A 25,057-nucleotide genomic window follows, 5' to 3' on the forward strand; every position below is an offset into this window, starting at 1 on the left:
CGTCCAGAACAGAAGGAAGCACCGTAAGCGAGCGCTGCTGAGACCGGGATGGAAGTTGAGGAGCCACCAAGACTGCCAGCCTTCCTGCCTCGACCCCCAGACGACCACCGAGAAGCCAGCACACAATTAAAGACTATTGGCACAACCTTCAGAATAAACTTTCTCATTCCTTACACCCGTGCTGCTTCTTCCATCTCGTGGCATCCAGACTGGGAACCTTGGGGAGGTTTCCTTATTTTCTCCATCTCCTCCTATTTATGCACCTGTATATCATGGAATCACAGAATGGTTTGGCTTGGAAGGATCTTGAAGCTCACCCAGCCCCAACCCCCTGCTGTAGGCTGGCACACCTCCCATAGCAGAGCAGAGGGCAGAATCACCTCCCTGGCCCTGCTGGTCACACTTCTCTCCATGCAGCCCAGGAGACCGTTGGCCTTCTGGGCTGCCAGCGCACATTGCCCGCTCACCTGGAGGCTTCCATCCACCCACAGCCCCAAATCCTTCTCCTCAGGGCTGCTCTCAAGCCATTCTCTGCCCAGCCTCTGTCTGGGCTTGGCATTGCCCCCACCCAGCTGCAGGACCTCGCACTTGGCCTTGTTGAACTCCATCAGGTTGGCGTGGGCCCACCTCTCCATCCTGCCCAGGCCCTCTGCATGCCATCCCTTCCTTCTGGCACGTTGACTACACCGTTCAGCTTGGTGCCATCTGCAAAATGCTGAGGTTGTACTCCATCCCACTGCCTGTGTCATCCACAGAGATGTTCACTAGCACTGCTCCTAGCACACAGCCCTGAGTAGCACCACTCAGCACTGGTCTGCACCTGGACGCTGAGCCGCTGCCCACAGTGCCACCATCCAGACAGCATGGAGTTGTCCACCCATCAAACCCATTTTTCTCCAATTTGGTGAGCAGGACATCAAGCAGTGGGGTGTTACACACAGCTTCAACTGGAGCTTTGTGGGGGGTTGGCTTCTGTCTTCTTCCCCTTAGTGCAGCAGTGAGCTCCGGTGGGGAGAAGCAAAGGTGAGGGCGGTTACAGTAAGCTGGTGGTCGGCCTCCTCTCTCTTGTAACAGTGATAGAACTGGAGGGAATGGCTTCAAGCTGTGCCAGGGGAGATTTAGGCTGGATGTTAGGAAATACTACTTTTATGACAGAGTGGTCAGGCACTAGAATGGGCTGCACAGGGAGGTGGTGGAGTCACCGAGCCTGAAGGTGTTCAAGGAACGTTTGGATTTTGTATTGAGGGATGTGGTTTATTGAGAGCTATTGCTGATGGGTGGACGGTTGGTGTAGGTGATCTTGAAAGGTCTTTTCCAACCTTGGTGATTCTGTGAGCAGAATAGTAAGCAGCAACAGCGAATCAACGTAGAAAAGGACCGGTGGATTCTGCAGGGTATTCGTAAAGATGCAATACAGGGCCACAGAGGGACGGCGTCGCGCCGGGAGCAGCAACCCTCGCTCTGAGGCGAGCTCCAATCCACACCCAGCCTCCTTCCGCCTGAGCATTCGCGCCCACTGGACAAACCCGGCGGAGATCTTACATATATACCCGCCTCATTAATATGCAATAAGGTGGGAGGTGCCACCGCGAGGGCGGGCCCGATGCGGGGCGGTGCTGCCTCATGACTATGCATCGCCTCGTGCATAATGCATGAGGGGCGTGGCCTCGCCTTAGCGCTCTGTCCCTTCAAAGTGCGGGAAGATGGCGGCGGCGGCGGCGGGCCCTGGGAGCCGGGCGGCGGGCTGTGCGCGGCGGGGCGGGCGGCGGAGGCGGCGAGGGCGGGCCGGGGCGGAGGAGCAGGAGGAGGAGGCGGAGTGCTCGGCGTGCCGCCAGGCTCTGGGGGAGGCGGTGACGCCGCCCTGCCGCCACTCGCTGTGCCTCGCCTGCTTCCAACGCTGCCTGCAGGGCCCGGCCCTGCGCTGCCCGCTTTGCCGCAGCCGTTTTTCCAACCGGGCCCGCACCGACGCGACGGCTGCCGGAGGAGGAGGAGGAGGAGGCGCGGAGCAGCGGCCGCCGGACCCAGGTGCGGCGGCGGCGGCGGCGGCTCCTGCCCCTCCCCTCCCCTCCCCCCTCCTCGGCCCCAACCGCCGCGGCGGCAGCGGGGGGGGTGTGGGGAGGCGCTGGGCGGGGCCAGAAGGGGGCGTGGTCATTTCGCGTGGTGGGCGGGGCTTGTGTGTGAGGAGGCGGGGCTCTGAGGGAGGGGGCGGTGCGCGGAGGCTCGGCTGGGTGGTGGGACGTGTGATGAGTTGTAGGGGCTCAGCTGTGTGCTGTGTGGAGGGACTGTGGTCAGTCCCCTGCAGGCAGAGGATGTGGGGAACGGGCAAGCCCCCTGATTTCTGGAGTTAGCTCTGTTCGTGGCCTGGGATGAGAGCTTTCAGACTGCTGACCCCTTCCCTGGGGAAGCAGTGGTGATGATGGGACCTGTATGCTTCCCTGAGGCAATGTAGGAAACTGTAGGACCTGTCACCTTCTTTGGGATGAACATGGTGACAGTGGGACCCATCCCCTTGTCCAGGATGGCACCAGAGGTGGGAGAACCCATCCGCTTCCCCAGGGCAGCACTGGTGGCAGAAGGACCCATCCCCTTCCCTGGGAAGGTGCCAGCGACAAGAGGACCCTTCCCATTCCCCACAAAGACATTGGAGACAGGAGGACTTTCTCCAGTACATGGGAGACAGGAGGACCCATCCCCTTCCCCAAGGCAACAGCAGAGATAGGAGGACTGATTTCTTTCTCCAGAAAGGCACTGGTGATGGGAGAACACCCCATCTCCTTCTCCAGGGCACTGCCAGTGACAGGAGGACCCATTCCTTTCCCTCACTGTTGGCACCAGAAGGAACTGGGCAGTCCCAACTGGAACAGTGTCACATGGCCAAGGTGGCACCGGTTTGGATCATCCACTGGCCAGCAGCCAGTTATTTTGTAATAGCATTGCCCAAATAGTTAATGGTTACAGAGGAAACCTGCAGGGGTTGTAAACACCGGGTGAGTTCCTGCTGCATCGCAAGAGGAAAGCTCTTGTGTTGAGGGACGTTCCAATCTTTGTTGACAGAAAGTCCATCATTTCCGAGGGATTTTTTTTTTTTAAGGCATTTCCTCCCTGTATGGAGAGCGGGCTGTCTGCACTGACAGCACAGCGTGACGCTCCGGGGGACGATGCAGCACTGTTGGCACAGATCATCTGCATCACCACGAGCACTTCTCCGCCACTGGGAGCTCCGCGTTGAGCTCCAGATGGACACCACAAACCAGCTGAGCTCTGCCCCAGCCAGTCCTCACCTCTGGGCTCCCACCTCATGCATGTGTCAGCACCCTCTCATTCGCCGCGGGAGAAATTGGCAGGATGAGCATAAACGGCTTAAATTGGTGGTTTGAACTCACCCCACTAACCTCCACTGGAAGCGAATTCGGAAGGATTTGCTGGATGTGATGAATAGAAGGGCTGTCTGGCAGCAAGCTATGCCAAGCAGCTGGAGGACGGACCGCCGCCGAGCCACGCTCCTCCCCAAAACCTCCCACCAAGACCGTGCTTGCCCTGGCCTGGCCTGCATGGGAATATCCAGCCACGCTGCAGGAACACTTACATTTAAAAACAAATTAATTTCAAGTCTCTGCTTGTCTGGCATTACCCGAGATGCGTGTGTTTTGCAGCAGTCACATCGGTAGTCATTTTCTTTCTGAACCTCCTAAAACTCTGAAATGTACTGGAGGGAACAGCAGGGAATCTTAGCATGGAGAAACATGGAGAGTGCACCCGAACAAGGATGTGCCTGTGGCGTTACCCAAGTGCTGGACAAACTGCTGTGATCTGCGTGGAATTGCCGACGTATGGTTGTGCTGAAGGCTGTGGAGTGGTTCAATTAACGGTTAATGAGGTGAGCTAAAATGAGCTCTCGTCTGGAATGGTGTTCCTGGTAAGATCAGGCCTGTCCTGAAGCAGCACCAGGTGGCTGCATCAGACTGAAAGCTGTAAAGCTAATTGACTGCTTGTTCCGTGAGTCATGCTAATAGTGTGGAAATTGAAGATTACAAATGGCGACCTCCTAGAAGCAAAGAGAGCAGGGGATGCACCTTACTTCGACTACAGACAGGTTTATCGTAGTCACAGACTAGCTGGGGTTGGCACACGCCCCTGGGTCCTTCTGCTCAAGTAGGGCCACCAGAAGAAGGCTGCCAGGACCGTGTCCAGGTGGGTTTTGACCCTCTCCAAGGATGGAGACTTTGCAGCCTTTCCAGGCAACTTGTGCCAACGCTTAACCACTCTGATTCATTCAGTGGAACTTGTCTTGTTCCAGTTTGTGCTCGTTTCATCTTGGTTCCCAAGGGAACGGCATGTAGCTGCATCATGGGAGGTCAGGTGGGGGTGAGGAAAAGGTTCTGCCCCAGAAAACTGTGTGCATGGCACAGCTACCAGGGCAGCGGGCACAGCTCTGAGCTGCTGGATCTCAGGGAGCACTGGGACACCTTTCAGCATATGGTTGGAGTGTAGGAGTGCTGTGTATGGCCAGGGCTTGGGGTCAGTGACCCCTCTGGGTCCCTTCCAACTTGGGTTGTTTTATATTTCTATGTTCTTCATGGCCCTTCATGGTCAAGGCAAGCAACATCCTCTTTTGTCCCCATCCACCAAGGTGGTCACCTCATCACAGAAGACTGCCCCATCATTTAAGCCTGCCTTCTTTGTAAATCCCTGCTGACTGCTCCCTGTCACTTTTTTGTCCATCATGTTCCTGGAAATGCTTTCCAGAATCATTTGCTCCACCACCTTTCTGATACCACGAGGCTGACCAGCTGGTCATTCCATCTCATTGTCAAGACGGAATGTCAGAGTAGTGACATTGGCTTTCTTCAGAGCTCCAAGAATCTCTCCTTGTCACCATGGCCTTTCAAAGACAATTGAGAGCGGCCTTGCAAAGACATTAGTCAAATCTCAGCACACAAGTGCTACCCATCAGGTCCCATGGACTTATGTGCCTCCAGTTGGTTTAAATTTCCTAATATGATTGCTGCTCCAGCGTGGGTGAGTCTTCTTGCTCCAGGCTTTCCCAGGACCTGGGGCTCCTGGGGCTATTCCACGTAGACTGAGGCAAGGAGGCATTGAGCATCTCAGCATTTTTCCACATCCTTTGGCATCAGCACCATGCCCTCCAAGCAGCAGAATGATGTTTTCTTTAGCCTGCCTTTTGCTGCTGGTGTGCTTGTAGGGGCCTTTCTGGTTGCACGTCGTGTCACTTTGCTGTTTTTGCTGTTTTCATTGCAGCATCTCTGTTGGTTCTGGTGAAGGTTCAGGAGGACCTCCAGCTGTGCACAGTAGGCAGTAAGGGCAGTGCAGCCAGTTCATGGTGCCTGGTGGCAGGCATGAATTAAACCACAAGAAGTTCTATTCCACATAAGAATACACTTTTTTTTTACTGTCCTGTAACCAAGCACTGGCACAGGGACCAGAGATGGGCTGAGGTCTTCTCCTTGGTGATCTCGAAAGGCACCTGGTGTGGGGCTGGGCATCCTGCTCTGGGTGGCAGAGGGACCAGAGGTGCTTCCAGCTTCACCATTCTGTTATCAAACATGCAAGAAGCTGATATGCTTAACTGTATCACTTGAAATCCACAGAACTAATTTAGGAAACTACTTTTTAATATTTTTTAAAATTATTACAAGCCTATGAAAGGTGCTGCCTCTTGACATAGCTGAATTATTCCAGCTTAAACTGGCTGACTGCTTCTGATTTCCAGTCTTGTTTTGTATCCTTCACTGGGATTCCTGCATAACGGTGGACTTGTGGAGGCCGCAGCTGGGATCAGGGGTTATGTGCTGTACAAACAAGTATGAAGACAAAGTCCTTGTTGTGACACCTGCCCAACAGAACTGGCTGGAGGTGAGCGGGGCGAAGGTGATCTGTCTGCCCTTAGAGCCCCTGTGCCATCTGGTGGCCTCCAGCTGCCCCACTAGAAGGACCTGGGTTGGCCTGTGGGTTCCTGTGGCCCATCTCCCTGCTCCGTGGGCATCTCTGGTGATGAGTTGCATCTGGAAACGCAGCTGTGGATGCTGCTGTAAGAGCAAATTTTGAACTGAAGATGCAGCGATACAGGGTAATGCTTGTAGTACTTGGCTGAGTGAGATTTCTCGTAGCCAAACAGTTGTCTGTTGAAAGCCTTGGAAACAGATAGGTGCAGCAGATGGGAGGCTGGGAGCAGGGCAGGACGTGGAGACAGTGGGTGTTGGAAGATTCAGCCAGACGAGATGAACAGAGACGCGTGTACCATGCTCCTGGTGAGCTGCTCAGGCCAGGCTGCAACAAAATAAGGATGCTCAGTGTTCTCCAAGGACAGCAGTCTACCTGGCATCGAGAAAGAAAGAATCTTGTGGAAGGAAAAGCAGGTGAGAACTCAGCTTTGTCATCTCAGACAGCGCAAGACCAGCTTCACCCACATGTGTCAATTTCTGCTTCTCACTCCTGATGTTACCATCAGACATTACAGATATCCTGCAGGAACTTGGAGAACCGAAGGAGAAGTGAGCAGAGAAGCAGAAATTCAATTTTTGGGGAAGACCTTGATTAAGAGTGGCAATAAGGTGGTCAAGGGGCAGAGAAGACTTCTGCAAGAGAGCAGCAGGTGTTTCTGGAAGGGCCGTGGGAAGCCTGATGCTTTCTACCAAAGTGGGATGGATGTGCCTCAGTCACTCCTTATAGACACGTGAGTCATCAGTGCAAACACCTCCATAAGGGGTTCCATGGCCACCTTTGTTTAAGGATCTGACCGCGTGGAAAACTTTGCCTGCTATCTAATCAAAACCTCCCTTGTTGTAAAATCAGTTGGTTGCCTTTGTTCCTCTTCTGCCCAGTAGCTCTGCAGAGCAATTAATAACCACTCCTTTTATAAGAGGGTGTTTTTAATTGCCAGGCCTGGAGCATGACTTCCTCATCCTTCCTCTGAGTGTTTTGGCCGTGGTTTCCCTTTCAGCCTGCCGACCTAGACCAGTCTTGAGCATTTCCTGGTGGTTCCTTCATTTCCTGTCATTTCTGCAGCCTGTCTCCAGCTTTATTTTTCCCCAAGAGCACAGTGCAGTCACGATAAAGTCTTTCCACACTGTGTGAACAGCAGTGATGTGATTCCACATCCACTCAATGCAGCACATTTCTTTCTTCCAGCATGGGTGAAGCATGGCAGCTTGATGGCACGTGTTAAATTTAAGGCTGTCCAACAAAGGACGTGTGAAGAGGTTGCCCAAGGAGGCTGTGGATGCCCCATCCCTGAAGGCATTCAAGGCCAGGCTGGATGTGGCTCTGGGCAGCCTGGGCTGCTGGTTGGTGACCTGCACACAGCAGGGGGTTGGAGCTGGGTGAGCACTGTGCTCCTTTGCAACCCAGGCCGTTCTATTACTCTATGATAAAGGTGAGAATGTGCATGATTATGGCAAGGCTGTGCCTTCAGGGGCAGTGCTTTGAGCCTCACTCTTCTCCTGTGCTGCAGTCATCCATGATACTTAAATTCTTTCTGATCTACCATTGAAATCAGTAATGAAGAGAATTCTTAGGGCCAGCCCTAAACCAGTCCTAGAGACTGTGTGGGAGGCTGTCCTGGCACGGCACTTGGTCACTATCTCTTGAAAAACACTTTTTCAGCGGATGGTGCATCATCCTTCTGAGTAATGGTTATACCCAGACTAGCTTGGTATGGGGTTTTGTGTGATTCTGAACGGAAAAGGCAAAGCCTTTTTGTTACTTGTATGCTGGGATCAAGATTATCCTATACCCAGCTATCACAGAAGCTGGAAGCCAAGCTGGGAAAAGCCACTCGAGGAAACCTCGTGTGACATGCCTGCCTCCCAGCCTGCTCTTCTTTATCCACAGAGGTGTGAAGCCAGTATTTAAGTTCTTTGCACCATGCTGGATTCCTGACCTCTCGTTTTCCTGTTTTGTTTCTTTATACATTTCTGTGCAGAGTGAGATGTTGTCAGCAATAGCATAGTACGTGTATGAAGGCTGCTCTGAAGTACACACATCCCCCCTAATGCTGCCAGTCCCTTAATTTTCTCAATAAAGAAAAAGAGTGGATATCTCCACGTCTACAGCAGGTGGAAAAATACCACTCAACCTTGGGAGATGTCCTCCTATCATTACTTGTTTACCCCTTGCCCCCTAATTATCTCACCAGAGATGGAGGTGAGATTGAATTAACACGAGTTGTTCATATACAGTGGTCGGGACAGGAAAGAGAGGGAAGTCTTCCCTAAATATTCCTTTCTGTGTCCTCATAAAGCTGTTTATGATATATATGAAGCGTTCCACTGACTTATCTTTGCATAATTACTTAATAAACCACTTTGAGTGAGTTAATTATTCCCATCAGAAACCTGTTTCCAAACCTCTCTGCATTCACGGCCAGAAAACTTGCTCTGTGTTTCAAAAGCATCAAGATCTCATTCCACAAAGCAGAACACCGACTGCTGGAAGTGGGAACAAAAAGCTGTGAAAAATCTCAAGATTCTGATTGTCTCTGCTAGGAGCAAAGGGAAAAAGGAGGTGGCAGACATTCCTGTGAGCATCTGTGCAAGCAGCAGAGCCCATGGAATCACAGAATTGTAGAAGCAGATGAGTTGGAAGGGACATCTAAAGGTCACCTAGACAGGAGCTTTGGCCGCAGGACAAGGAACCGAAGGCTTTCTGCACTGAGGTGACTGTTTTAGCATCTTTATATTCCATCTGCATGGAATATTCTCCAAGTGCTGCTCAGGAGTGCAGATGAGCAGTGCCTGGCTGCAGTGCCAACTTTGGAGGGCTAAAATCGGGAAGATTAGAAAATAGAAAGTGTGTTGTCCTGTCACATGGTGCAAGAACCCATTGTATTTTTGTGATTGAGCACAACAGGATGGAAGCCCTGTCTGCAAGCATGGAGGAGCAGATGCTGATGTTGACTTGTGGTTTTGGTGTGAATAACATCCTCAAAGCAAAGCCCACATCCCTATGCCAGCCTTTTCCTGCAGCCCTTCACTCAGAGACCATCCCTGTTCCTCTGCAGCTCCCTCAGGAGAAGAACCAGGCAGGAATTCTGTTGCCAAACCAAACAAGAGGCATTTGCTTGAGTCTCACACATTGCCATCGTTCTGCTTGGCAGCACGTAGGGCAGCATCGAGCCAGCACCTCCAGCTGGGATTAATGGTGGCACCCAAAATTAGGATGTGATGAAGCAGAGGTGTGGAACACACTGTGGGTATTTTTGGGGACAAGGAGGATGTAGGATTGAAGGTCCAGGGGAGCAGAGATGCGCTCAGCATGCCCCACTGATAATGGGGCATTCTTTCTGCATTTCTAAAAACAAGAGTTAGGAATATGGGCTCTCTGTGGGTTTTTTATGTCTCTATGAGAGAAACCAGTTATGCATAGTGATGCTGGACCTGGAATTGCCCCCACCTGGATGCGTTATCTAAACCAGCAGAACTTCATAAGCGTCTCATCATTTAGGATCTCTTCTGGCTTGCTGAACTGAAGCAAGTGATGGAACTATTGCTACGGCTCGCTCATCTCCCTGGGTTAACCCACACGCTTTTATGACTCTGGAGGGAGGAAACACCTTTTTAGCAGGGAGGATAAGATCTGAAGCCAACCTAAAGCACCCAGCAGGAGGTGGTGGTTGCTGCAGGCACACTGCAGATGGAAATTCAACCTGATGACGTGCACAGGGAGCTCAAGGATGTGATCAGCACGACTGGTGGCCGCCTTCTCGTGTGGGCACAGAGCCGTCATCGCACATGGTGGCACCAGCGTGGCACTTTCCTTTATGGCGTGAGCTCTTGCAAGAGGGAATGGAAGCTGTTTCAAAGACAAAGCAGACTGTTAGTCTGTACTCCACCGCAAGAGGTTTGTTCCCTTTCGAAGCAAGCAAACCTTGCAGCAGTTCCATGTGGTTTGGTACACGTGGGCACTGGCTGTGTTCCCACTGCGTCGCTTCATCACTGGGAGTTCAACTATGGGGGTTTTGTTGGTGAATTTAAAAGCCAAAAAGATGCAATCAGCCATCAGCTTGGGGCTGTATCAAGGTCCTGGGCTGTGCCCACAGGCACAAGCTGACAGGCAAACACACACCAAGGTATTTGGTGGCAAAACAGGCAAATTGCAGCAGAGTAAAGGTGCCAGCCATCTGCTCACTTCCACATTGGAAATCATCTCTTGGGGCCAACATACTGGTGGTGTTTTGGGACGGAAAACACTCCCTAAACCAGCGATGTGGGTATAGTTGTGCTGGGAAAAGCCAACACCAGCTGCATTGCAGACACGCTCGCTGCGTGCTGCCCACTTTACCAGCACCGTTTGCAAAAACCTTTTGTGGGCAGTGGGGCAGAGGAGGAGCGAAAATGGGCAGCCCAACACCCTGCATTAAATGTGCTTCCTTTCTCTCTTCTTTTTTCAGATTTTATATTCAGAGCACCCATCAAGTTAAGCAAACCGGGGGAACTTCGAGAAGAATATGAAAGCCAGCTAAGGAAGGTAGAGTACTCAGTGTAACTGCAGTTTTTCTTCCAGAATCACGTGGATTTCCAGCAGGAATGCCATCCTACCTGTAAGGAGGCTCGAAGGGCTTTTCATCCCTGCTCTGTAACAAAGGTCATTTATTCCCTTTTTGCTGCTCAGCCAGCTCAGGGAGGTGTTGGCAGCAGCCAGGCGTGCAGAAGCCAGCTCCTGCTGCCCTGGGCTGCCTTCCAGAGCCTGGAGATGGACCGTCCTTGGTGGACCTCTGTTATGAAGGGTTTGTGAGAGCATCTGTATCCCTGGAGGCAATTCAGTAGAGAATTTTGCGTTTTGTACGTTTAAAAAAAGGGATTGTTTGAACCTAAGTCACTGAAATTCTCTGGCATGGGCTGCACAGAGCTGTGGGGGCCCCATTCTGGAGGTGCCCAACGGCATGAATGGGGCCCTGGGCAGCCTGAGCTGATGGGGTCAACCAGCTCAGAGTAAAAGTGAAGCTGAAAGGGGCTCTAAGGTCCCCTTCCAACCCAACTATGCCATGATTCCATGATTCTGTGATTCTATGAAATGCCTCCAATGGCTTATCACGTACAGAAATTTGAAACAAGAAACACTATGGCAAAAGCAAGGACTGCTGTAGCTGAGCATCTAATCGTTTCCAGTCCCAATTGCTTTAATCCCATAACTGTGCTCCCACTGTGTTCCTGGACTCCTGCACGGTACTGCTGGAGCAGCACCATGATGCATCCTGCTTTGGGATGTTCCCCACTGTTCGGTTTCCTGCTGGGGAGAAGGAGCAGATTTGTCACTGATTACATTTTCTTTGGGCTTTTGTTTGAAGGTCTCAACAACATAGAGCTGGAAAGATAACCTCGTACACTGACTAAGCAGGAAAGTACAGCTTAGGTGGTATTTCAGGTAAACAGCTACTCAGGGAATGCCTGTATTAAAATCACACATGAATTAGGTGGGATTTTGAAAAGGGGAAGGGCTTTCTCTCCTTCTTCTCCGTGTGTGCAATTAGTAGTGCAACCTCATTAGGATCACTTTGATTGCAACCTTTGGTTAATTGATGGTAAGGAATGGAAACTTTTTTGGTCCAGCCTACTTGTGCTGGGTAGACTGTGTGCTGTGTGTTGGGTGCTGTGGCTCTTCTGGAGACACTGGGATGCTTTGTTGAAGAGTTGTTGGGTTAGGCAGCAATGCAAGACTAAGCACTTAGAAACAAAAGTCTGGTTTATTAATTAACTTAAACGTGCATCACTGTATTTGGCAATTGAATTTATTTTTGCTGGAACCTGGAGGACGAGTCTGTTCTACTTAAAGAAAAAAGCAAGCTTTTCATGTAGGTATTAGCAGCAGACCTTGGCAGGGTATTATGAATATCCTGGTAACTGACTGAGAGAATTCCCACCATGATTTGGGAGCCAGCTCATCGATCCTGCAGGTTTTCCTGGTTTCTGAGGCAGAACTGCTAATTTCTCCTTGTGGGGAAGTTCTTGGTATGATCAGAGGGGGCTTTTGTGCCTCCAGGTGCGTGTAGGCTTGCTGTGCTGAACTGGGACGATGCTCTTCGGGTCCCTCCAGCCTGGTCCAGATCTGCAGGTAATGGCCCCAGGTTGCATCAGGAGAAGTTCAGGTTGGATACTGAGGAAAATTTCTTCTCCAAAAGAGTGGTAATATGTTGGCACAGGCTGCCCAGGGAGGTGGTGGTGTCACCATCCCTGCAGGTGTTCAGATAAAGGGCAGATGTGGCACTGAGGGACACGGTCAGTGGGCATGGTGGGGGTGGGCTGGGATTGGACTTGAGGATCTTGGAGGTCCTCTCCACCCTTAATGGTTCTGTTATTCTATTCTATGATTTTATTCTATGATTCCTGCAGGGATTAAACCATCTTCTCTCCCGTGTAGCTCCTGTACAGCGTCTCTGCAGGACAGACTTCCTGACTAGTGGGTACTTTGTCACCATTTCCCAATTCTGATCACACGACGACTAACTTCACATGCGACATACCGAGTTCAGATCAGCAGTCTGAGTCACAGTCAGCTTGCGGCAGGCTGCAGAAATCTCTGCATCTGCTGCTTGACTTCAGTGAGGAGATGCCACACAAACATGCACCAGCACCTCTCACTTCCCCATCTGTGTAAAGGAGATACTTGAACGTTCCTCTGGCGTTTTGAGGATGTTTGGCTGTTGGCTTCCCCTTTTTGCTCACAGAGAGATGGGAGAGGGGTTTCTGTGCCATCACGGCAGAAATTCCAGCTTTTCCCTTGCAACAGGCAAAATCTTAACACTTGGCTCTTTTAACTCTTGGACGAAAGAGTCACACATGGTGCCCGTGATTTTCAGGGGAAACTTCAGAATGCAGAGGGCTCAGATTTGGAGACCAAAGCTGGTGTGTAACTGGCTCTTCCTCTGTCTGGAGGCACACGGTGTCACCTGGTGGTGACATGAGGACAACCTTTGTTGTCTTCAGCCTTCCAGCAGCTTTTGCATCTCCCATGAACTGTTTTTCCAAAGCTGAGTTCTGGACCTTCTTCTCTCATCATGCAGTTAAAACCAAAGTAGTAGCCATCATTCTGCAGTGGAAAACGTAGTGGAAGTGGACCATCTTGTGGTGTGATTTTCTTGGCACTGGGTGACCTGGCTTTTAGAGTCAAGCACTTGCTTCCTACCTGCAGGACAAGAATTGTTTTCCTTTTTTATGCCATGTTTTTTTACCCCCCTTTGTGAAACGACTGCCTCCTGGTGATGCATGCCAGCACAGTTTGTGCTTGCACCTTCAACTTGCTGTCCCATGGGTTTGCCTAAAATTCTTAGATATTCCTTCCTACATGTTGTTATGTAAGCTTGTGGCTTTACATTTGGGAATTGGGTATGATTTTGTAAGTTGGAAAAAAAGCCAAGATTCCCATCTAGCTCCTTCCACTCATATGGAAGGGATGGAAGTATTGGGTGGGATTTCATTTGCCCCAAAAAGTCATCTTTATGATGAGCCTCAGTGTGACCTTTTGTTTCAGATACTTCCAGAGGGGCCTCTCAAAGCACAAAAACACTGCAGAAACCTCATAAAATGTGCAGCAGAGTACTACCCATGTCTCAGTCACATGGTAGTAATCTCACTCAGTCAGATGATGTTCTCGCTTCAGATTATTAATAGATCAGGATTTCAAAGATGTGTCTTCAAGCATCGCTAAACCAGAAGCAAAATCTGTCTTTGGAACCATTTGCTACACACCCACCATCACCCAGATGAGGTTTTTTGCTGCTTTGTGCCTTCTCCTCCTCCTCCTCCCTCCCTCATCCCTGTAGGTTCACATTCAGTAGAATTTGGATCCTTCCTCATCTGAAAATTACACCTTGCTTTTTGTGTAACGCGATTCTGAGATGGGTTCACTCACATGTCCGTGCTTATTTTTTTAACCTTGAGAAAGGGAAGAAAAACAGAGCATATTTTTTGAAAAACTAGTTGTTGTTGCAGTGCCACCAACTCTTTTCACATACTGTGCTGCAGCGCAACTACCAGCGAACCCCAGGAAAGCTTTGTGCCTTTATTTCCATTGGCACTGGAAGGCAGAAGGATGCTGCTGTCCTAGCAGGAAGGTGGGAAAGCATGAAGAGATCCCACACTGAGCTGTGGCGCAGAAACAGAACTGTAATTCCAGAGCAGAAGGTTGGAACTGACAACCAGAGGCCAGACTTGTCGAGGAGGACAACCTATAGAAGTGGGGTGGAAAGAAAGTTCCATCCAGGCACCTAGGTGGGCTCTTCGTGGCTTTATATACAAGTGTTGAGTTCAGGAAGAGATGAGGGGCTGAGAAATGAGGGAGGAGAGGTTTGTGGTGTTACCCTGGGCAGCGTGGACGGATGGATCCAAGTGCATGCTGCACACCTTGTTCAAAAGGAAGAGATAGGGGGGTTGGTTCAGTCTGGAGAAGAAGAGGCTCAGGAGAGACCTCACTGCTCTCCACAACTGCCTGAAAGAAGGTTGTAGTGAGGTGGGGTCTGCTTCTGCTCCCAGGTCACAGTGATGGGATGAGAGGTCATGGCCTCAAGTTGCACCAGAGGAGGGTCAGGTTGGATAGTAGGGAAAATTTGTTCTCTGAAAGTGCATCGATGCTCTGGCACAGGCTGCCCAGGTAAGTGGGGGAGTCACCATCCCTGGAGGTGCTCCAAAACCGTGTGGATGTGGCACTGAGGGGCATGGTGGGGATGGGATGGGGTTGGATTTGGGGATCTTGGAAGTCTTCTCCAACCAATCCAGTGATTCTGTGATTCTAAGAGACAATCTGAAGGAGGAGAGGAAGGCTTTATTAGCTCTGAACAGCACATCCCATCGCAGCCCATCCATCTGTGACCACATTAGGGTAATCTTTTGCTTCAGGAGGGCTGAAGCCTCTATGTTAGCACAGTCTGGCCAGGAGGGGCTGATGGAAATGAAGGGTTCCATCTGAGCTGGTTATAAGCAGCCATTGAGCAGTGAGTTGTGCTTTTCCCAGGAGGGCAGCCCTAAGCTACCAGATCTCAGGGAGCACTGGGATGCTGCTCTCAGCCACATGGTTTGGGGTTGGGTGGAGCTGGGAGTTGGTTGGTTCTTCCCAACTTGAGATACTCTGTGATTCTAAGCAGGGGGCAGTGAATGGAAGGAGCACTGTCTATGGGGTACAGCAGCACCGTGGTTCAGTGCAGAGCTGATGGGAAACAAGGCAGGACACTGCTGGGGCTACCATGCAGTTCTGTAGGATTCCTTGTTCAGCCTTCATTCAGCCTTCATTTGGGTTCATAAAGTGCTGTAGTATAGCACATGTGAGTAAAACAGTGTTGCTTCATAGTCTTTGTGAATTGCTGCCAGTGCTAAAAGTAATGAGAAATTGTCTAAAAACGGGTGAGAATTCAAAATCAAGTTACAACTTCAGGACTCCTGTTGGCCATCAGAGAGATGGATGGTCTCTCTGGGTCTCCTCCATCCCAACATGTCCATGAAGCAGCAGAAGTTTACATGGCATGGAGATTGCCATAACTCACAAAGGTGAATTCAGGTGGTGCTTTCTGTATACCTGACAAGTTGTGTGTGTAGTGCTGCAGTCCATTTGAAGACTGAAATGTTGTAGCTTGCATTAAACTGTTGTGTATATGCATTGCTCTGCCCTATTAATTTGTAGTGTGATAATCCACAAGTAGACAGAAGTTTTTTTCTCTAGTTTAGAAACCAGTTTGGCAGAGAACTCATTGTCAAACATTGCATCTAACAGTGCCTTTGTTGTTTTGCAATGATATCCCTGCTTTGTGTAGATGTAGAAAGAAAACAGTCTTCCCATGATTGCTTATGAGGAAAGCAGAGCAGGGAAATGGAGACTCAAAATTAAATGTTGTGGCCAAACTTTTTTGGAAAATCACAATTGACAACCAGGTGTGGAACTCATGGCATTTCAATTATGCTCTTTTGTTGTTGTTTGCAGCTGAGAGAAGAAAAGGTACAAGAAGAAAAAGCTTCTGAGGACCTGATTCACAAGCTCATGCTAGATGACGTGGAAGTAGGAAAACGAAAAATGGAAGAACAGCAGAAAAAAGATGAGTCTCTCGTGCTCAAAGTGAACCAAGAGTGTGTAAGTAAGCTTGTACTTTCCAGTCCACATCAGAGACACCAACCAGGTGAAATACTGCTGAGATTCAACCCTGGAGCAGGAGTTAGGTTTCTTAAGATGTTTCTTCCTTTGACTCTACATGCTTTCCAGGGCTGATTTCTCTGTAGCCCTGAAGGATACGAGCTAACAGTACACAAAGATTCATACTAACGAGACCTATCTTCTAAGAAGGTTTATCATGACCACAAATGTCTTTCTGGAGGTTTGTCTCCACTTCTTCCACCCAGTTTGCTCACAACTGCAGGTGCAGCTGCACTGAACGTGCAGAGGTGGCACACAGCCGTTCCTGGAGCATGTCTCCACAAGTCCCTTACAGTGTGGCCCTATTTCTCCTTCCAGTTGTGAGACTCCATAGGAAATGCTCTTAAGAATTACAGGTAGAGGGTTATTTGGGCTCTGGCTCATGTCCCGTAGTACCTTTTTTGTAGGATTACTGCTCATCCAGTGCTTGATCTTTAAATTACCTTTCTTGGGCATGTCACAGCCGTACATAGGAGCTGTGTGCTTATTTTTGCATTATTTGTTCTTTGGGGACTGGAGCTCTTACACCTCCAGTGAAGAGAACTGCATGAGCATGTGCTTCTGCTGGGAGGTTGCGTTCATAGTTTATATCCTTGAGGTCTCATCACATCGGGGGTTTTTGGAATATTAATACCTTTGCAAGAAAGACCTTTACTTTCCAAGTGATTCTTTTTGTCGTATATGTCAGCTAACTCTTCCTTGATTGACTTCAGTTTCCTGAACGTCTCTCGGATTCAGAAAATGAAGAACCGTTCCAAGGCAAACAAACACATCGGTCAGCATTTGTTTCCAAGACCAGTGCCTACTCCTTCGCTTTCCTTTCAGGGTAAGATGCTGAGACTCCATTGAGGCTGATTAATGTGCATTACAGATGTAACTGTCTTCTTCTTCTTGCTGTTGTTCCAAATGTTCCTGAAATGCTTTGAATTTAATTAAAAGAGTTGTTGCAGTCCAAAAAAACCAGTCACTATTCTGGAATTGAAGAATTGGTAAATGTAGCATCTGTCTGATTACCTCCTGCCTGCTGTAAAATCCTGGGAGGTAATGCATTTACTGTTCATCCCATGAAGCTGAAAAATCACTCACTGTAGATTTAAGTTACAAAACTCAGAAGTACAGAATTCCTTATGTTAGATTCGAATGAATGGATCTATCTCCAGCACACATGCTAAGAGGCAGCATCTGCCCCAAACAGTTATCAGTGAGAGCTGCTGCATGAGGCGCTGTGAAGTCACGCGGTGTCATTTCACACCAGCAGCACACGGCTTCCGAAGTGCTGTCGTTAACTCTGATGTCAATTAGCTGCAGGGGGTAGAGGTGGCAGGGTATTTAGCACAAAGCCCTTGCACATAGACTGGTGCTCTAGGGAAGACTCGGGTGCTGTGGTGCAGAGCTGCTGTTCCATCTGCTGCTTCAGCTCTAGATTTCCATGGCCAAAACCCTGGGCAGCATCTGCTCAATGCTGTGGCATCACCCTGATGTGATGCAGGCAGCACCCACAGCCCTGCAGGGCTCATGGCTTGATTCCAACTCTTAGCAAGATTATTTAGAATCAGAAAATCATCAAGGTTGGAAAAGACTACTAAGATCATCTAGTCCAACTGTCAACCCATCACAAGACTATCGCTATCACCCATGACATTTCTGTATAATATACAACAGTTTAGTTGGAAGGGACCTACAGAGGTCATCTACCCCAACACTGCTTTTGGTTGATGGCTTCATTCAGCACACCGTGAGGTCTCAGCATACAGGTGGACAGCAGCCAGCTGTTCCCATCAAACAGCCACCTCTGGGCTTGGGGCTCTGTTTGCAGACATGGTCCCTGCAGCTCCAGGTCTCAGGTGTCCTTTCTGCTGGGGATATTCAGCATGTTGCTCCCAAGATAAAGAGCAATCTGATGTAATTGCTTTACAGGAACCTAACCTGCAAGGTGGAAAGGAGTCGGAGCTGCAATGACACTATCCAGGAGAGATCAAAGAGCAGGCAGAGATCAGCCCCAGTCAACAAAACAAAGGTACCACCTGTTCCCAACAGCGTGCGGCAGGAAAGGGTTTGATGTGTCACCTCCTTATCTGAGGTCATACAGTGCCAGCAATCTGCTTATTATCAGATACTGGTTTTGTGGTGGTGTTATTGCCCTGGGCCATCTCCTTGCAGCTCACAATAAAAACCTGCCAGGTTCGAAATTACAGGGCAGGAGAGCAGACAGCTTACCGAGCTGTTTGTTTGTGTTGTGGGATAACTGGAAATTGGAAGGGCTCTCTTCATTCCTTTGTTTTGTAATTCATTTTCTTTCCAAGGCTGAAGCCCCAGCTTCAGTTAAAGGAAGTTAAATATCATAAAAGTTTAGAAGAAAATCCTCTCTTCCCCCCACTTTCTCCCCTGTTCTTAATTCAAAGGTGCTTAAAAAGTTGTTCAGAGTTGTTCAGAGTTGCTTAAACAGAGCAAAACTTACTGCTCCCCTGATGCTAGCATACTTTCTTTGGTGCTTTCACTGAGCTCTCTGCTATGGGAAGAGTCGGCCTGGTCTTGCTTCCCTCAGATCCAGGGAATTAATGACATCTGTTGCACTGTGCACCAGGCCTTATGTCTCAGTGGGCAAGGACTGTGGTCTTCGAGTCTCTTGTTAAAAGCTTGGTCCAGTTGCCATCTAAACTGGACTGAGCTTCAAGTGAGGGTCTGTGTCTGAGCTGCCCTCCCAGGCCATTCATTTTTTCAAGTAGTTGGTGTATGGGCCTGGCCCAATAAAAGCTGTGCTGCAGGGATGTCCCACAAACCTATTTTGACTCCAGAACAAGCCAGTAGGAACCATTTACCTTTGACTATGTGCAGCTTTTATGTCAGATTTATGTGTGGGTTGGTTCTGGCACATCCCAGATAGAACAGCATTAGGAGATGACAAGAAATGCTGCTCTTCAGGTCTGCCAGAGATTGTCCCTGCACTGGCACAGTGCATGGGGAATGCTCACAGAGGTTCCACTGATCTGCCTCTGGCACACAAACAACTTTTTGTAGAGGAGTGTGTTAAACCCAGGCCAAGTATTCATTCCTGCTCCCCTGTGCCTTGCTAGGGAGCAAAGAGCCCTCTGGTGATCATTACCTTTGAGGAGAGCAGCTTCCTGCAGCCAGGACAGTGCTGGGGCTCCTCAGCATTGTTTCGCCAACAGAGGGGTTGCCATTTGCCCTATCCCAGTGGCCCAAAGAGCATTTCTAACGCTAAAATAAATTTGAGACCAAGATATTAGATTGGGCAAAAGGAAAAACTTCTTATTTTGGTAAGGGTGGTGAAGCACTGGCACAGGTTACCCAGAGAGGTGGTGGATGCCCTGTTCATGGAGACACCCGGGGTCAGGGGGTGGACTCTGAGCACTGATGGAGCTTTGAGTGTCCCTGTGCACTGCAGGGAATAAGATCAGATAGCCTTATGGGCCCCTTCTAACTCAAACCATTTTGTGATTCTGTGATGGTGCTGTGTTGTGTTGGCGGTGTTGTATGTCCAGTGTTGACGGTGACACGTGCTGTAACCAGACTGCATGGAGGAGGAGCTGAGCTGCAGCCCCATGCCACATTTCTCTCCTTCTCCTTGCCCATATTTGCCCGTTCCCTTCTCCATGACAAGCTTGTTGAGCAGCCAAACCTTGCCTTGCAGGTCCCACCCATCACCAGCGCATCAACACCTCTGCTGGGAGTTCTCTCCTCCACCCAGAACAACCGCTGCCTCTCTGCTCCGGACCTGACGGCGGAGAAGCGCCCACTCCTCAACCCCGCGTCGTCTCTCTCAGCCCTGCACAGACCAGAGCGATCCATCAGCCCCGAGAGCAATGACAGCATCTCAGAAGAGCTCAACCACTTCAAGCCCATCGTCTGCTCGCCGTGCACACCTCCCAAGAGGCTTCCTGATGGCCGTGTCCTCAGCCCTCTCATCATAAAATCCACTCCGAGGAACCTCAGCCGGAGCCTGCAGAAACCGACCACCTACGAGGCCAGCCCCAGAATACTGAAAAAATGGGAGCAGATCTTTCAGGAGCGCCAGATTAAAAAGACTCTCTCTAAAGCAACCCTTACGTCGTTGGCTTCGGAACCCGGGGAGGACGTTACACTTCCTGACATCACCCATAAGGAACATTCCCAGATTCAGGATGATCAGCTGCTGCCAGATGCGACAGGAGACCCTCACCCTGAGCTGGATTTCCTTCCTTCTATCAGCGAGATGAAGAGAGGGAGCGAGAGGAACAGGGATTCCCAGGCCTTAACAGCAGATAACAGTGCTGAAACAGAGGTGCGATTGAACGCAGCCCCATTGCATGCACGCGTGTCCGAAGCCCCTGACGTCAAAGCCAACGTGTTCACGGACAAATCCTGTCTTAATCTCGGCCCCAAAGTGCTGAGCAGAAGGGTGATGGGGGTGCCAGACAGCAGCACTCTGGGGGTCCTGTCGGGGAAGAAGCAGCTGAAATGCCTGAACAACAGCGAGCTGATCAACGTGCAGAACAACACCTGCAACTCCGTCGAGAACATCATCAGTGAACAGCCGCCAGCCTTACGACGGGGACGGAAGAGACGCTGCAAAACAAAGCACTTGGAGCACAACGGCTCCGTCAAAAGACTGAGGCACACAGCAGGGGAGCCGGGCTTGGAGGAGCGCCTGGTGCGGGAGGTGGAGCAGAAGCTGCAGCAGGAGGAGGAGGACAGGAGGTTGGCCCTGCACCTGCAGCGCATCTTCGACAGCGAGAACAGGACAGTGGATAGGCGGAAAGTCAGGGTGGATCGGTACCTGCTGCGGTCGAAGAGCACTCTGGGTGCCAAGTAGCACTGGTGGACGATATTGCCTTTCTAGAGGACGATGAGGTTTATCAAATTATCTTATAGGAAAGCTATTTTTTGTCATACTTCAACCCACGCTGTCGTTTTTCATTTTGGTGATAAGACATTCGAGGTCCAGTTCAGAGAGAAGCCAGAGTCCTTCCAGATTTAAAAAAAAGAGGAAAAGTTCCTCCAGCCTGGCTGGTCCATTGGTCTGAGAGAGGTCTGGCATCCTGTGAATGCACTGCAGTGCAGCTGGTGGTTGTTCTGGCTGGAAGGGTTGGTTGCACAGGCAGCCTGGGTCCTGGGCACCCTGCTCCCTGCTGAGTGGGACTCAGAGGTCCCTTCCAGCCTCAACTGTTCCATGGTGGACCTCATCCATTCATTGCCATGTCCATGTTCCACAAGAAATCGGAGCTCTGCTTGCAGAGGAAACCAGGCTGGTCCCATCCTGGGATTTGCAGGAGGGATCAGGGGATCCACCTGCAGTGCTGACCAATGAATGTATCTCGCTGGCTGCACCAGCAGTGCAGATCAGAGGTTGTCTTCTACAAGTAGAAGGCCAAATGCAGTGGGAAAAAAAAGTTGTAAAATCAGGTTTTTATAGAAAAGCATTATAGGAACTTGTACGTTCATGTTAATGATGGGGCAGAGAGCATCTGGGAGCCGTCCTCCAGGCACTGCGACCCAAGGAACAATGCAGCTTTTCTCCCAGGGTCTCACCTCCCTTCTAAATGTTGAAGCCCAGAAAAGGAAATGCTGCCCTGATGTTGGGAAGAAGGGGGGAAGGCACTGTGGGCTCTGGGCAGGTGCAGTGCAGGGAGCGTGGCTGGCCTCTCCCAGCACTCAGTGAGTGCAGAATGGATGGAATGGGAGCCCAGTACTCCTGCCATGGAGTGCAGGGGGTACAAGCCACCTTCCCCACTGCTTAACCACTAACAGCTCAGGTGAGCAATGCGCTGCACGAACCTTCTTTAAGGTATAAGGGCACGGGGCTGCCGGGGGCTGGGGGAGCTGTTGGGCTTAGTGGGGTAGAGTTGTGCCTTTGGTGACAGCCACACTTGGGGCTTTCCTACCTTTCCCCTCTCTTCCCTATCATCCAAAGTGATCCTTGGGTTCTTGTGAGGAACTGGGCTCAGGAAGAATCAGCTTCATCTACGGGTGCTGCTTTGCAGTGCGTTTGGGGGAACACCGGTGCCAGGGGACGAGTTTTGCAGGATGGACCTGAAGCATGGGACAGCTCGCTGTGACCAATCCCAGACAATTGTCGTTGCCCAAATTCCTCCTATCTAAAAAACAGCTGAATGTCTTCCTCTTTAAAAACAAAAAGAAAAAAAGGAACTGATTTTATTTTTCTCTTCCATGTCCTTGTGTGACTGCAAGGACCCTGGCGCTTTTTCCTAATGGAACTGGATTTCTTTTTTTTTTTTTTTTAAAGAAAACTTATATTTTAATGGATAAAATTTATATATTTTAAATACTATATTTCAACAGATTGACACTTTTTGTTTTGAGAAAGCTTATAGCAGTGATTCCGTAATATATAGATCTGTATCCGTATCTCCTTCACACACCAACTGGATGCTCCCTGATCTCTGGGACCATCCCTGCTCCCTCACAGCTCTTTGGACTCAAGTCATGTATTGAATCGGGAGAAAACTGAGCAATTGGAGCCCCAATTTGACCTAGAAGAGTGATGTGGAGATCAGCAGCAACAGCCTGAATTTGCCCTCTGCACTGGTTTCTACAGAATAAGCTCAGGATGGAAACTCACAGTGATTTTTTTTCTCCTCCCATGAGTTTAATTTGCCTGTTAATTTTACATCTTGTCGCTGCCTCTTGCTCGTGGTTAATCCTGGAACCCTGAACAGTTTCCTCCTTTCTCTTTTCTGGTTCTCAGCACTCTTGAAGCAAATGTGCACACCAAAACTCACATTTCCGTGGGGTTTCCACACTGAATGTATCCTTTCTTTCCCCTCTTAAGAACGATTATGGAGCCCAATGCACCAGGCCAGTGTCTTCTTAAATATCTTTTTTTTTTAAAGACGAGTTACATAAATATTTATGTATTAAATATATGGCTTCGGCAGCAGCTGGCTCCCTTAAAACCCAGCCCCACCTGCGCTGGGATGGAAGGAGACCTCCAAATGTTGTCTGTAGCTTGCACAAAAAGGAGTGGTATATCATTTCACTGACAAGAGCAGAAATCCTCGGCCTCCCCTGCTGTAATGCAGGTGGTGGCCACAAACAATGACATCGGAGAAGCGGAATACCTCTTGCTGAGCACTGGGTGCAGCACAGGATCTGCAGAGGCCCTGAGATGGAACCAACCATTGGTTTGCACCTCCTGGAAAGCAGCTCATGACCCTCATCCTTCCTGCAGTCACCTCCTCTTGGGGACCGGGGGAAGCCCACAGGCCAGCACTGGCTCCTGGTTGTTCCCCCACCATGTCCCACCATCCTGCACATCCCTAGGAGTGGGATGCCATCACCCGGCGACCAAATCTGCCAAAGATGCTGCCTGACTCTGCAAAGCAGCTCGGACACTTTGGAGCCCTCTGCATGGGATCAGATGTACAGAACGGTTCGTGCTCGGAGTCGGTGAGAAGAGAGAAACGAAGGAAAAGTGCCAAAAGAAAGGATGATGCAAGATGACTGTATGATGATGTTCTATATTGTCAGTATTTTTCTTCCAATGCTATTGTACATGCAGTGCACAGTAGTCACGAAGTATTGCTCGAACAAGTGCTTCTTTGTATTGTATCAATGAGAGTAAAGAGGAGGTAGAAGCCTTAAAGACTATCGCCGACATTAATCTGAAGCCTTCAGTGCTGCTCCGGGGGCAGCGGCCCCACAGGGCTCCCAGCTCCTCGCCATCTCCTGACCCTACAGAACCCATCCCCCAGCATCCCTAACAGGGATCCCACTGGAAACGATCCCACAGGAAAACCAGGGCCCACCAAGGATTGTTTCTGTATCACCACGATGGTCTGGGATGTAACCACGTTGATGTCAGATGTCACCATGACCGTTGGGATGTGACAGTGTAGGATGTCACTGACTGTTTGGGACGTCACCATGACAGTCTGGGGATGTAATCATGACAGTGTGGGATGTCACCATGACAGAGCTGCGGGGCATTTCCTGGAGCACTGCTCAGTGCACCAACTCAGCACTGGAGCCATCTCCATGCGCAGTGCAATTCTGACGCAAACTTTTATCTTCCCTCTATCTTCAGAGCACGGCAACACATCAGAACAGCCCTAGAACTAGCTACTCACTATGCAAACAGGAAAATCTTCAACTGATGACAAAAGGTTTTATGTATGCCTGGTTTTCTTGGTGTTTACTGTCGAACTGTTTGAAACAAATATCGATGTTGCTACACTTTTTCCAATACGCTTTAAATCGTTGTGCTTTAGTGTTCTCCTCCGCTGCCATCGGAGCACCGGTGCGGTGAGAGACTACGGTCATTTTGGATCTCAGCTGAACCACTGTGGCTTCATCTGAATGTTTTAAAAGCGATGGAAGTTGCTCAGAGACTGCTGACTTGCATGTGTAAATGTGTGGGTAAATGACATGCAGAGTCCGTCATGTTGTGGCTTCTGTCGTTTGGAACAGAGTAAATCCTGCTTGTGAAAAATTGTCACAAAACAGAAACATGCCAACCGTGTACAAATCCTGTATACATTTTAACAGCATCGAGGACTTTAACTGCAGGACAAAGGCCAAGGTTAAAGCAGAATAAAACCAGGTTCTGACAGTGAGCTGCCTGGCTGTGCTGAAATTGCTGCGTGGGGAAACTGTAGTGATTCCACTGCTGCCTGTTCTGTGCAGATTCCGGGTGCCTGTGATTAATATTTTGCAAATAATAACAATAGCAAAGGTGAGTATAATGACATTCTTCATATAGGTGTGAGCAGGTGTGCTTTTCCTCCACTGCTCCCCTCGTTCCCCATCTCCTTGGGTTACACTGTCACTGTGTTTTCAATAGGTGGGTTTGGGTTATTTATGCTTTTTTGTGCTCGGCTCAGCTCCCTGAGAGCGTTCAGGTCCAGCAGGCAGAGCCGTGGGGTGAGGACAGGAACACTGTGACCTTGCTAAGAGCAAGTGGATGCAG

At 49.8% G+C, this 25,057-nt stretch overlaps 1 protein-coding gene across 2 annotated transcripts; it reads left to right on the forward strand.

Moving 5' to 3' along the window:
• The first annotated feature begins 1,671 nt into the window (after window positions 1–1,671).
• Window positions 1,672–24,704, forward strand: RNF169 (ring finger protein 169). 2 transcript variants are annotated; one of them, XM_085216610.1, is made up of 6 exons: window positions 1,672–2,025; window positions 10,409–10,485; window positions 15,925–16,071; window positions 16,845–16,957; window positions 18,049–18,148; window positions 19,784–24,704. In XM_085216610.1, exons 1-6 carry the CDS (start codon window positions 1,704–1,706, stop codon window positions 20,942–20,944), a joined length of 1,920 nt encoding a protein of 639 aa, XP_085072736.1. In that variant the 5' UTR covers window positions 1,672–1,703; the 3' UTR covers window positions 20,945–24,704. The 2 variants fall into 2 exon arrangements, with proteins under 2 accessions (XP_085072736.1, XP_010727188.1); XM_010728886.4 differs by lacking the exon at window positions 1,672–2,025 and adding an exon at window positions 4,217–9,858.
• The last annotated feature ends 353 nt before the right edge of the window (window positions 24,705–25,057 follow it).

Source organism: Meleagris gallopavo, chromosome 1 (genome assembly GCF_905368555.1).
Source record: "Meleagris gallopavo chromosome 1, MGAL_WU_HG_1.1, whole genome shotgun sequence".
Taxonomy (NCBI): Eukaryota; Metazoa; Chordata; class Aves; order Galliformes; family Phasianidae; genus Meleagris; species Meleagris gallopavo.